The sequence below is a fragment of the Cibotium barometz genome, chromosome 52 (assembly GCF_041138505.1).
Source record: "Cibotium barometz isolate CiBa-2024 chromosome 52, ASM4113850v1, whole genome shotgun sequence".
NCBI classification, from domain to species: Eukaryota; Viridiplantae; Streptophyta; class Polypodiopsida; order Cyatheales; family Cibotiaceae; genus Cibotium; species Cibotium barometz.
Window position 1 is genome coordinate 24,517,406 of NC_141097.1, and position 14,562 is coordinate 24,531,967.

The following is a 14,562-nucleotide window of genomic DNA, read 5'->3' on the forward strand; positions in this document are numbered from 1 at the left end:
CGCTTAGTTCCCACCAAAATTCATTCATCACAAAACAGTTTATAAGCAGTTAAAGAGAAGGGATGTGTTCCTAGAACCTCCGGCCTTGCACATACATTCAGCATACAGCACTTTACTGTGCTACAGTCCCAAGGCCTCCTCGAAGAACCTCTTCAGCATTCAGCCAGCATATGTGCATCCCTCAGTTCTGGGTTTGCATAGTGGTCATTGAAGAGTTATTCAAGGGAGCTTGGACAGCATATGGTTCAGCCTGCGTTCAGTCTACTTTGTCCTTGCGTTGCGCAGTCCTTGGTCATCTTTCATACTCATTGTACAAATTTCTCCAAAGAAATACAAACAAATACTCCTGCTTGTTGAGGGGGCGGGGCGGGGGCGGGGGGGGGGGGGGGGGGGGGAGGGGGGAGGGGGGGGGGGGTCTTTAGTGGGTAATTGGGACCCAATACTGTGTGGACTCTATCTTCTCTCTCAAAATAAAGTGGAATTGCATAAACTCACAGGTTTAAAGAAGGCTTTGTTGCGTGTTACATCAACCTATTGCATGCTACATGTGTTTCATTCTCATGGTAAACCTCTACTTCCTTTTTATCTTCATAATACCTGAGAAGGGCACTTTTTGCACATTATGCACTAACTTTTGTGTAGATTTACCCTTAGCATCCTCTTCTCGTGAAAGATATAGGCATGCTTTATTGCATCTTCCAAATTTTGAGAAGGCTCCAATTGTGAACATGCAAGCGATAATATGAGTCAACCCCCTTTTGAAATTCATCAATGCCCTTAAACATAAGAATGCAATCCTTGTGTGAAGCAATAAAATGGTCTAGAGGTTTTACATACATTTTATATTTGTCCCAAATGGTCCAAGTACCTCGTTATTCGTTCTCAGACAAGAACTCGTTATACAATGCATGCTCCAACTCCTCCCACATTTCCACATTATGAGGTGTAGCCATGGTTGAGCAACCCTCGCACTTAGTATGACATCTTACACACATTTGGCACACTAACAAAGAGGCTGCATGCTTGTGTGGACCATTATCCTCGTAACCATCCATACATGGGGTTGGTGGAGTTTACTCCTAGACACCTTTTTTGGGTTTCGTAGTCCGCCTTGTGTCCGCCCTTTATGTGTGTGTATACATGTTCCTCCTAAATAACCCTTGTATAGCCCTACTCTTATAAGTGTGTATAAATGGGAACACTCTCTTAAACCTTTTAGCTAAGCAGTGATATCAGCACCTTTTAGGTAGATATTATCTCCTTTGATTTAGGCCTGTAATTTACCCAAAGATAAGGCTCAGCCAAGCCTACAAAAAGGCCCGTGTACTTTCATTTCAAATCAATCAAGTGAAGTGCTTGTGCCAATCATCTCGCACTTTTACTATAACACACACACACAAACACACTTTTTGAGTCGCTTTCATACTCTGCACAGTCTCCTACTCCTGCACGCCATGTGAGCTCCAAGGATCCAACAACCTTGCTCTAAGGTTATGGGACGCAACCGCCATTTTTGGCCACTGTGTAGCAGGTGCCGACTAGGTCCATATGACCATAATGGTAGTCACAATAGATATTTGAGGCAGCCATCTGTGGTCACTATGTGGTAGGTGCCGACTAGGTCCATATGACTGTGATGGTCACCTTAATCAAGCGCAGTCCACAGAGGCTATTTACATAGTCACACTCCAACACCAATCCACCTTATTGTTTATTATATTCTAGCTTCTATTAGCACACACCCTCCCATCATGACAGTTCCAGATCAGCCATCAAAGCTCCCTTTACCGGAGCACGCGGGTGTGGACCCTACAGCCATTTATTGTATCACATCACACCACAATATATATTGTTCTCCATCTCTGTTATTGTGTGATTTGAGTTTAAGTTTTGCGCTATAAAAGATCCTATATCTTGTTATTTTTCCTTGCATACACTGCACATTGTATCCTCTCACTCACATAGAGAAATTAGAGTTGGAGTAGGTTTCATAATAAACCACCAAAACTATAGTTTCGTTCAAGCTGATTACATTAAAGAATAATAAACCACCAAAACTATAGTTTCGTTAAAGCTGATTACATTAAAGAATAAACTATTCAAATCTAAGATATTAGTAGTAGTAAAACAAAGGCCTTCAGCTCATTGAACCTTAGAGTTAGGGCATTTCTTAAAAAATAGGCTGCTTTATTTTAATGGAAGATGAATACCTTAAAAGAATATCTTAGAGAATGAATTCTCTAGGGCGTGAATAGTCCTTGTATAAGGATAAAGCACACGATATCATTAACCACAGAGGAGATAATTAGAAAGTTAAAAGTGATTGAAGTGAAGAAACAGGAGTTAGCATGGAGCCTCACCTGCTCACCCACATCATACATACAAATGTACTTGCTGCTGCCCCCTGCCAGTAGGTAGTTTCCATCCGCAGAGTAACAAATGGTGGTGAAGCATTTTCCTGAGCTTGAGTTCGCTGCAGTCCTCCTATCACTAATCAACCTTCCCCCTGCTATGTCTCGCCTCCCCTCAATGGTGCCCATAAGTTGGCCCTCCATGGGATCCCATAGATGGATTTGTCCATTAAGTGTTGTAGAAGCAAGTTGTTTCCCATCAGGCCGATAAGCTACAGTGAGCACATCATGTGTATGCAAAAACGTTTCCAAACTGCCTTTTCCATCGAACACATCCCATATGCGTACAGACTTATCCCATGAAGAAGATGCAAGCATCTCCTGCATCAAAAATATATCCATTGACAAAACTCATATCAGCATCTCTCTCTCTCTCGCATGCGCACACGCACACATTTTATATACATATGTATATATGTGTGCGTGCATGCGTGTGTGGGTGTGGGTGTGGGTGTGGATGTGAGCAAGAGTGTAACATGTGGAAGCTTACAGACAGGATTATAATTCGGATAACCAATATTCATCACCTTGGTTCCTAACGATTTGCACAATGTAGCGGAAGTGAGAGAGAGAGAGAGAGAGAGAGAGAGAATCACAATAAAGGCACAGTACACCCAATTGGGTCCCAAATACCCTCTACAGGGCCCCCACCAAGGATGGTATATTTGCTTTATTGAATAATGAGAAAAAGACTCAAATCGACCTGCTTTAAGTTGCCTTAAATAGGCACCTTTTGCCCATGTGCTGGCCACCTTGATTCAGATGCTGGCCACCTTGCTTCAGATGCTGGCTGCCCTTGCTGCCTGCTGTCTGGCAGCCCCTGTGCTTTGGCCACGCTGTCTAGGATGCCCATGAGGCTGGCGACAGGCTGGTCAAGACCTTGTGGGCTGGCCGACTTGGCCCCTAGCTCATCTAGGCCTGGCCACCTTTTCCTCCTATTAACTGCTACGCTTCATGCATAATGTGCCCAACTGATGCTGGTCTTCGACATACTACTGCATGGTCTTGTCTGTCTTGCAAATGCAAAGGATTAATGCATGACTGAATGAGATGCGGGTCTAAAATGACCTACATGTTGATGCAACCCTATATGCTATGTAAATGCAAATGAAGGGTTACTAATGCAAATATAGGCTAAAGCCTGTAATGATGACCTGTAAAATCTTTAATACTGCATCATAGTTGCCAGGCGTTTCATGAAACGTGTTTCATAAACGTTTCATTCATTTTCCAGAAGTTTCAAAAACGTTTCATACAAAAAGGGGGGGGTACAGGCCTCAAAATTTATATACAGGTTTATAATATTTAAAAATATGTTGCCTTCCTTGCAAAACAATATTAAACATGCATCATTTACACATTAAAACATGTTTACAAGCTAAAACTAAAGAATCTGGGTGACCCATTTACAGTGGGCACCCACCTGAGTCACTGACCAATTGGCATAAATAAACTGGCAACATCAAGAATCAAGATCTAGATTTCATCATCAATAATGGCAACTACTCAATAATGGCACTCAAAGTGATCACAAAAAGTTTGAATCCTAAGCTAATACAAAAAAAGTACATTGAAGTCTGAAATACACAAAGTAAAGCATGTTGAAGCCTGATAGATGCAATCATGTATGAATGATGACAAATAGTCAACTAGAGGAGCTGATTTGTGCAAGACAGGAGCTCCTTTGATCAGTTTCCCAAGACGCCTGTAGACGTTTTTTTTTTAAATGTGCTCTCTGGATAGAAAACATTGAAAAACGTAGGTTTTCCCAGGCAGCATGAAAGAAACGCGTTTCATTCCAATGAAACGTTTCGTTTCATTCACATGGAATGAAACGCGTTTCATTGCAACTATGTACTGGATTTACCTGAGCGGAAGCAACTACTGAATGAATGGAATACATCTGGCCAAAGCGAAAGCTAAGGTGAAAGTAGCACGGGTGAAGAGGGGGACCGACCCGATACGCGATGAAGGTTGGGTGGGAGTGGCTTACTAGAATGACCAGGTGTTCTAGCTAGTCCGAGGTAGGGAAACACAATATATCTCATGTTCTGAAGATACTATGCTCTAGACTACATTGAGCCTGGTTACCCTAGATGCTTTGATACCAATGTTACATGATGAGGGTTGATCGTAGTAATCACACTGCACAGCCTTCATTAACTTAATTAATGTAGATGAATGCAAATGCAACTATATTAATGATGCAAATGTTTACAGCTGAGATGAGATCTGTGAACAGATCTATGATGCTGATGCTGGCTTCGACATACTGCTGCCACCTACTGTTAGGGTTCATGATGTGGCTACCAACTATTGCTGCCATAGGCACAGGGGACGCGGGGGACGGACCCCTGGGACGGGGGAACGCCGTCCCATAACGCGCGGGAACGGAACCGGACAAGGAACGGCCAGGAGACATGTGAGCCCACGCTGCAACAAGGGGACGGCAATTCCGTGACGGCGGGGCGGCTGTTCGTGTGGGACAGAGCTCGACAGGATGGTCAGCGGACCGTTGCGCCCTGTAACCGTTGGGCACCCTATAACATTGAGCAACCCTCCCCACTTGGCCCATGGCTATAAGAAGAGCCCCCATTGGCAAGGCTCAAGCTCAAGCCTCAACGCTCCTCAACTTACAAGGCCCAAGTGGAAAGCTCATTGGCTCAACACTCCTCAACTTTCAAGGCTCAAGACTCAATGGGCAACCCGGCAAGGCTCTAGCTCTCCTCAAGCCTCAAGGCTCAAGTGGCATTGGGACCTTGGGTAAGTTGTAATTTCAAGTTGTCACTTGAGTCTTGTTGCTCTCCTACACTCACCTCTTGCTCTAGCCTCTCCATTGGCAAGCCTCTCCTACACATCTCTCCTACTCTCACCTCCATTGCTCAAGGCTCAAGCCTCTCCTACATCTCTCTCCTACACTCACGGTCTCACCTCCTCGTGCTTTAGCCTCTCCTACATCTCTCTCCTACACTCACCTCCATTGCTCAAGCCTCCTTGGCACTTGCCTCCATGTCATCGCGACCATCCCCCACACCTCGTTCCGGCGGCGCCAATACGAATAGAGGAAGGAGGACCGAAGGTTGGTCTTGGTGGGAAGAGGTCAACTCCGATCATCCCAGAAGTGGAGGAGGTTCTCACCCATGGTCCTGCAAGCTATGTCCATATAGGCGAATGGGTGGGGCGGATAACGTGAAAGCTCACCTCTTGCATGAGCCCGGTCATGAGGTCCGATTTTGTGATCAGGTCTCTCCTACACTCACGGTCTCACCTCCTCTTGCTTTAGCCTCTCCTACACTCACCTCCATTGCTCAAGCCACCTTGGCACTTGCCTCCATGGCATCTTCATCGCGACCATCCCCCGCACCTCGTTCCGGCGGCGCCAATATGAATAGAGGAAGGAGGACCGAAGGTCGGTCTTGGTGGGAAGAGGTCAACTCCGATCATCCCGGAAGTGGAGGAGGCTCTCGCCCATGGTCCAGCAAGCTATGTCCATATAGGCGAACGGGTGGGGCGGATAAAGTGAGTGCTCACTGTGAGGAGTTTTTTGAGTGTGTTTTTCTGGCATATGTACATATAGATGCATGTTTATGTGGCACTGGGATGCCCAATACTCCACCCACTGAATTGCAATGAAGCCTTTTTAGCATGTGATAATGTGTTTGCTGCAGATACGTTGGTTGGAAATGGTGTAAGCATCAATGGTATGATGTTTCGAACACATTGTGGAACACCACAGAATGAGTTGTGTTGGGGTTGGGATCTCGTGAGCATATGTAGAAGAGCAGGAGTGGATCAAATCTTTGTAGAGGGCGCACATGCAATTGGAGATCTTCGTCACCAATATCAAGTTGAAGGTGTGCATGGAGCATAAAGACCTTAATACACAAGGGCCTTAATAAATACTATGTAATTTTATTTAAAAAGGTGGTGAAAGTAGAAACATCAACCAAAGAAATCGGCTGCAGAAGTATGCTGGGCACGTGATTTCCAAAAGCAAAGTGCTGATCTGGGACTTGCCTGATTCCACGAGAGTTTTTTTCGTGAAGGTGGCCGCCTCTGGATGCAGAGAGTTGAGGGTAGGTGTTGCGCTGGTTTTGCTGGGCTGCTGCGGAGGCTGGTGGCGACGTCAGAGAGCTTGTTTTCTTGACGTGGAGGGTTGTCAGAATATGCAGCGGAGATGATGACCAAGCCTGGGAACACAAGAGCAAAAGCAAAAACGCAGGCAGAAAAACAGCACAAGAGAGAGACAGATGTAGGCGTGTAACTCTGCTCTATATACACAAGAAGATCCCGAGATATGATACAAATGAGGTATGGGGGCTGGGGTCCTATATATATCTCCCTAGAAGGCAGTCGGCCAGCAGCAGGAGTGCCCACGACTGGAGAAAGAACCCCACGACTGCATAAATGCAGTCGGCCAGGATAATGAAGCCCACGACTGATAAAGAGCAGTCGGCCAGCAGCCCTGAAGCCCACGACTGATGAAGATCAAGTCGGCCAGCACTGGGGTGCTCCTGGCATCATCTGGCAGCCCTCTCAAGCCTCAGAAAAATGGAAAAAAATAGGGGAAAAATGCGGAGAGTGGGGAAAAATGGGAAAACACCTCATAAGGGCGGGCACACCCACAACAAAGGCCCTGGTGTATAAAACTGGACAGGAGATGACTTCTAACACCCCCTCTCAGCTCCTGGCTGTGTGACCAACCACTGGGAGCTGGGGTGCCGCCTGAGCAAATCCTGAGAGCGACTTCGTGAAGAGGTCCACCGTACTGTCCTCCGTCGAACAGAACTCCAGCAAGATGTCATCAGCAACAATCTCTTCACGAACAAAGTGCCTCTGGATGACCAAGGGTTCCTCCAGTGGAAGCCCAAACCTGCAATGTAACCTCCTCCTGCTCCGTAAAACTGCTCCTGGGCCATAAGTAGATCTCCTCGTGTCCGGATCTCCTCCCCAAACCGAGTCACTCCAACCGTGGAGTCGGACTCCATCCAACAATCCCCCTCCTGTGTAAAAGAGTCTCTGATCCTTCGCATGTCGCAGAAACCACAGGAAACGCAATCCTGCCTCCCAAAGAGACATCTACAACCAAGAGCTCAACTGCCTCATCAGGAAGCTCCCGTCCAATCCGGTGTCCATCAACCAGATCAATGAACCATGAAGCTTCTGAGTCACAGAGACATCACACTGCTCACAAGGATCAACACCTGTTTTACGGTGCACAAACAAGTCCTGGAAACCTTCTGAAGACCATGCAAGGCCGTCTGAAACCTGTCAATCACCCCCTCTGAATCCGGAACCACAAAGCCTGGAGAAACCACCTCCTTCTGCAAGTAAGCACCTGCCACCTGCCTGGCTTTCCAAAAGGTCCCCGTGGAAAGAACATCCTCAACTACTGGAAGTTCTGTCCCGAACACGACGAGACATCAGAGCATAAGTGACCTGTTCAGCTTCCTCTGACTCACGAACACAAGAACTACCAACCTCAGTACTGGAAAGTTCCTGCCAACTGGCAAGCTATCCACCACTTGGTCTCGGAAAGCCCGCACCTGCAGCGTATCCACACCTGAGTAGCTATTACCACACTGCCACTCATCACAATCTTGAGGACCTGGGAGAGAGAGTGCTGAAAGCCTGTAGACTCCATTCTCCACTCCACCTTCCCAAACCACTTGGCTTGTTGCTTTGTCCCGGAGAGCAACAAAATGCTCATCAAACTCCACCCGTACGCCAGTCTTGCAAACCTGATGCACTGACAACAGATGAAAACCAAGTGCCGGAACATACAACACCTGGGAGGAATGCTTCCCCCCTCTGCCATCGGGAACTATCTCCATCTTGCCCTCACTGTGAACTGGGATAGTGGACGTATCCCCAGTAAGAATATGACCAGAAAGCCTGCAGTGATCCTGTAAACCGGAACGGGAAGGAGTCATGTGCCTGGAAGCACCACTATCGAGAATCCACTCCCGAGTATCCGTGACGCGATCCCACATCTGCGTCTGGGCCTCCCGGTCCTTTCGGGTTGACGGTAACTCCCCTTCCTCTACTTCCGGCCGTGGAACACCAACAATGACAAAATCGGCGAGGTCGTAAGACTCCAAAACGGATTCCATCATCACCTTCCATATGCCGTAGTTGCTCCCGTCCAACTGACGGCCCACCGGGAACGTGGGGAGTGTCGGGATCTTCACATGTCTCTCGGCCATCTCATACAAATCTGCCATCGCGGGGATGTACTCTCAAAAGGGTGGGTGGGTGGGAACAAAGAAGAACTGATACCTGCAAGTGGCTGTCCAGCAAATCAGCCCGCCTTCCTCTTGCTTCTCCTCTTCCCGATCAGCCCAAAACAGTCCACCAATCAGCCACAAAACAGCCCCCTCTTGCTCACACAAATCCCAAGAACTATCTAGAGCCTAGGCTCTGATACCATGTCAGAATATGCAGTGGAGATGATGACCAAGCCTGGGAACACGAGCAAAAGCAAAAACGCAGGCAGAAAAACAGCACGAGAGAGAGACAGATGTAGGCGTGTAACTCTGCTCTATATACACAAGAAGATCCCGAGATATGATACAAATGAGGTATGGGGGCTGGGGTCCTATATATATCTCCCTAGAAGGCAGTCGGCCAGCAGCAGGAGTGCCCACGACTGGAGAAAGAACCCCACGACTGCATAAATGCAGTCGAACAGGATAATGAAGCCCACGACTGATAAAGAGCAGTCGGCCAGCAGCCCTGAAGCCCACGACTGATGAAGATCAAGTCGGCCAGCACTGGGGTGCTCCTGGCATCATCTGGCAGCCCTCCCAAGCCTCAGAAAAATGGGAAAAAATAGGGGAAAAATGCGGAGAGTGGGGAAAAATGGGAAAACACCTCATAAGGGCGGGCACACCCACAACAAAGGCTCTGGTGTATAAAACTGGACAGGAGATGACTTCTAACAGGGTTGCCGTCTCATTGCAGGAGCAGAGGGTTGCCTTCAATTGAAGGGCTTGCTTTGTGGAGGGTGGCGACTGCAGAAAGAGGAGCCTGTTGTGGAGGGTGGTGTCGACTTGTGGAGTGAGCCGCCTGCAGGTAGACAAGAAACAGGAGCTTGTTGTGGAGGGTAGCTGCCTGGAATAGCGAAGGCTGGCGATCACTGCAGGCCAGGAAAGAGAGCCCAGCAAAAAGAGAGAAGAGGAGAGCACGCCGTCTGCAGGGGAGGAGGTGGTGGTGCCGACTGCTAGCGGAAGAGTGCAAAAGAGATAGGAGCGTTGTCTGCGGTGAAGTGAGGAAGGGGGCGTCCACAGAAAGAAGGCAAGGCTGGAGGTGGTGTCGACGGGAGTGGAAGGAAAAAGGATGGCGTCAACTGCAGGCCGAGACTGCAGAGAATCATGAAAAAAGCAAGGCATCGACTGAGGAGGAAAAAGTGAGCATCAACAGCCACGTCCAAGGTGGTGGCATCCGCTGCAATAAAAAACGAAGAAGGAGAGGAGATAGATTCTCTGAGGCTGGCAAGGTTTTGAGGGAGTTTGGGTAATTCATGGTCTTCAATTCAAAGATGTAGAAGCTGCTTATGAATCTCTAAACTTGGGTTTTTTGGGAAGTTTAATGTAGAAAGTCAAAACAGGAACTAGATGCTTGCATGTTCGTTTGTAATAGTCTCTGTACTAAATATACAGTCTTGTAAACCTGAGGTAAAGCTTGGAGGGTAGCCTACTACAGACATCTATCTTGTTCTGGAGCTAGGTCCAAATATCCACAAACTGTATTTTGAAGATCCCTCAATGTTTGAGGTTGTATACTCTGATAGTGATACAGGGTATTGGTCAGTTGTAATTTACATAGATGAGAGAGAGTGGGCAGATTATGAGTGGGTGTTAGAGGAGGATGGTTCTAAAGATATTCTGGATATCCAACTTTGTAGAGACGAAGATTTGTTCTGAAATAAAGTCTTGTTTGTGCTGTTTTTCTGGTGTGGGTGGTGTGGTGAATTATGTGAAGTGTTCCAGCCAGTGTGCTCGTGGTGCCCCACGCTCGTGGTGTTTTCCAAGGCTGTTGGATGGACAACTATAGAGGCAGGTGATTCCCTGTCCGGAATTTCCGACAGCTTTCTGGTGCCTCCACTGAGGAGAGTTCGGGTATTTTTCTTCGTCTACAAGGGTGTATGCCCTAGAAGTTGAAGGTTTCAGGGAAGGTGTTTTTCTTGTTTTTCTTAGGATTTGAGGCGAAACTTGGAGATCAAAATGATGTCGTATCCAGAGTTTTTTGGTGGTCCTAATGAAGATGTAACAGATTTTCTTGAAAGAATGGAGGTTGCATGCATAAGCAACCACATCAACGATCCAGCACAGGTATTGCGGTTGCTAAATATATGTTTGAAGGGAGATGCGAGGGCATGGTTCAAAACTTTTGAAGAGTCGTTAAGAGATGCTGAGCCACGCATTCCAATGACTGAGGATGGATTGAAGATTGCACTTTTGAACAGGTTCAAGAAGGTTGAGGATCCAGACAGAGTTTGGCATGAAGTGCAGGGGTTGACACACGGCGAATTGGAGCCAATTGATGATTATGTAAAGAAATTCTCTTTGCTGTGGGAGACCTTGTGCAGGGCTTTGGGGGAGGATCAAGTACCTCCGGACATGATGAAGAAGGATCGTTTTGTTGCAGGATTGAAAGGAGGCATTCGTTGGAAGGTTGAACTAAAGAAGCCCAAATCTTATGAGGATGCGGTGGAGATTGCCAAATCAAAGGATTGGAAGTTGCAACGGATGAACCAGCTAGGGATGGTTCCAGTGGCAGTGAGGCCTGAAATTAGAAGGGTAGAAGCGGTACCAGTGAAAACCGTGCTGGAAAGAGTGCAACCGACAGAAGCTCAAATGAATAATGCCACACCACAGGGGACAAAGGTGGCACCCACAGCTGTTACAGCTTCTGATGAAGGACTTCAACAGGACATGAGGCAAATAGTGGATTGTATGAAGAATCTGAGTTTGAAAATGATAGGGAACACAGGTGGTGGTGGACGTGGCCGAGGCAGAGCTTATAATCAGGAAGGGGCTGAAGGTCAGACAGCAGGGTATGGAAGTGGCCGTGGTTTTGGCAGGGGTAGACGGTTTATTCCTAAATGTTGGAATTGTGGTGAATTGGGGCATATAAGTCCTGATTGTGATAAGCCGCCGCGAATGGGGGGGTGATATGTATCCTTTACCCTCTCAGATTCCCAATAGGGCAAATGATTATGGAATTGAAATTAAAGGTGAAGCAGGGACCAATGGATTGACAAATGAGGAGACGGGTAAAACTAAGGTGGTGAATGTGGTCACCCTTGAGAAGACAAAGGAGACGGAAGCTGATGTAATGCCTTTGGGAAAACGAACGCCACTGGAAAGGGAAGGCAGGGATGCTGCAGGGCCTAGCAAGAAGAAAGGTAAAGTGAAGGAAGGAGAGGATGTAAAGGTCAAGCGGAAGCGGAAGTCTCGTAGGAAGTTTCAAGTGACTGATTTTCCACTGGGGGTTGGGCACAATAGCTACAATTTACAGGAGGACATGGCTGGAAGGAAAGCTAATATTACTTTTGGGCAATTGCTAGAGTTAGCTCCCAAATTGAAACGTCAGTGGAAAAGACTTGTGAACCCGAGAGAGAAGGAGCCTGCTAGAGGGATAGTGACTGTTTTATCTATTGAGGAGTTGTCTGATATATGTCCTATGGTGGATGTATGGCACAAAGGGAAGAATCTGGTAGAAGCTGATATGAAAAATGGAAAAGAGACAAAGATAAAACTGAAATTGAAATGAGAGCATAACTAGAAGGAAACACAAAACATAGACATACCTTGAGATGAGTGTAGACAAGACACAAGATTGATGCTTTCATTGATGTGACACCCACAATATATAGGGGAGAAGTACAAGATAGAGTAGAGTGACTTATGGGACAATTATAGAGGTGCCACGTAGCATACACTGAGATGACCAAGACTAAAAGTACTCCTAGTGAGCACTTATTTCCAACACCCTCCTTAAGTGGACACCAGGAGAAAGACAGAAAGACAAGACTAGAAGATAGACATAAAGACCTATAGACTGAGAGACAAGACATGACAGACAAAGATCCTGAGACACCCCTCCTCAAGTGATATCCTCATATGGGTCCACAAGGATAGGGACAAGATGGATCTAAAACAAGACACAGTCAGATTGATAGACAGATAGACAGACAACAGATAGACAGACAGACAAGACTAGATAGACAGAAGACTGACTGTAGACAAACAGATGGACCTTGAAGACATCCCCTCCTCAAGGGCAATCTCTGCCTCTCGAGTAGGGACAAGAGAGAGGTCCTAAAGCAGAATGAGTAAGACATAGAACCCCTTGACCTACATCATCGGTGGTCAAAGTGGTAGTCAAGAAAGATGAAGTAATCAGAAAGCCCACTCCTCATCATAGGAATGAACAGCAAGATCTGCTGATGTAGATGCTGCAGCAACATGGGCTGAGGTAGATGCAGGGGCTGATGTAGAGGTTTTAGAATAGCAGTCCTTCTCCCGGTGATTATCACGGCCACAAATGGTGCATGGATGGGCCTTGAAGCAGTCCTTCTCCATATGATTAGTTTTTCCACAATGGGTGCAAGGCTTTCTTACCTTAGAACTTCCTTTCTTTGCTAAAAATGCAGTGTCAGTTTTTTGTTGTTGAGTTCTTTCCTCTTCTTGGAGAGCATTGATGATACCTTCAAGAGTAGGATTATTGTGATACTTGAAGGTAGTGACAAGAGTAGCATAGGTGTCAGGTAAGCTTTTGAGAAGCACAGCAATAGCAATATCTTCGGACATGGGAGACTTCACTGATGCAAGCTGAACCATAAGACTGCGAAAATAATTGACATGAGAGGCTATAGTAGCTCCCTCCTGCATATATAGATCAAAGAATGAGCTCATAAGTGCAATCTTAGAGTTTTTAGAGCGAGGTCCAAAAAGGGTATCCAAAGTGATCCATGCTCGAGAAGCAGACTGTATGTCGGAGATGTGATAAATGTAATCATCTCCAAGACCGAGCAAGATGATAGCATAGGCTTTGTCATTCTTGGCAGTGGGAGCATAAGTGATAACTTGCTCAATGTCGGAATCTTCGGGAGCAGCATGGTGAACAATATCCCAAAGACTTTCTTTCATAAGATGGCACTTGATTTTGATTTGCCAAGTATGAAAGTTGGACCCATTGAATTTGTCGATAGACATGAGAGAATGAGTAGAAGAGGCCATGTGGGAAGGTCTTACCTCTTGCTAAAATGCAAGGGCAGTGTCTATTCCCTTACAAGATTGCAAAAATGAATGAAAGAAGAGATCCAAACTGTTTTTAGAAGCCGGCTCTCTCACCACTTGTCAAGGCCATAGCATGTGACAGCCCATCGAAGCATGAGGAACTAGCAGTTTGCAGATATGAGGATAAGAAAAGGACTGACCGCCTGAACAGGGCGGACAGCAAGTTCAGGCCGGCGGGTTGCTACAGCAGCAGGTCGACTACCAAGAGCAGGGGGGGCAGCACCCAACTAAGCGACGGCCTGTTCTGAACCAGCAAGAGAGAGAAGAGGGGCAATCGCTTACAGGAAACAGAGGCAAAGATGAGGGGAGCCAGGATAAACCTGCTCTGATACCATGATATGAAAAATGGGAAAGAGACAAAGATAAAACTGAAACTGAAATGAGAGCATAACTAGAAGGAAACACAAAACATAGACATACCTTGAGATGAGTGTAGACAAGACACAAGATTGATGCTTTCATTGATGTGACACCCACAATATATAGGTGAGAAGTACAAGATAGAGTAGAGTGACTTATGGGACAATTATAGAGGTGCCACGTGGCATACACTGAGATGACCAAGACTAAAAGTACTCCTAGTGAGCACTTATTTCCAACAGAAGCATATATAGATGGTGGTGCACAAATTTGTGTAATCACACTAGCAGCTGTGAAGAGGCTTGGTCTTAATATTACTGAAGCGTCTGGTTTCCGTATTCGGTTGGCCAATCACCAGAAGGTCAAATGCTTAGGTGTGATCAAGGAATTAGAATTGCAGGCTTTTGATGTAAAGGTGCTTGTGGACTGTCATGTTATGCCGGCAGGAATGGGTGCATTCCCCATCATTTTGGGAAGACCGTGGC

General features: G+C 46.5%; 1 protein-coding gene across 1 annotated transcript in view; it reads right to left on the reverse strand.

The window, feature by feature from the left end:
- Positions 1 to 2,240: 2,240 nt before the first annotated feature.
- The window catches only part of LOC147608981 (periodic tryptophan protein 2-like), a 52,441-nt gene continuing 40,119 nt past the window's right edge, over positions 2,241 to 14,562 (reverse strand). Inside the window, exon 4 of the mRNA XM_086788685.1 lies at positions 2,241 to 2,732. Coding sequence (XP_086644811.1) covers positions 2,241 to 2,732 — 492 coding nt within the window. The remainder of the gene's footprint in view (positions 2,733 to 14,562) is intronic.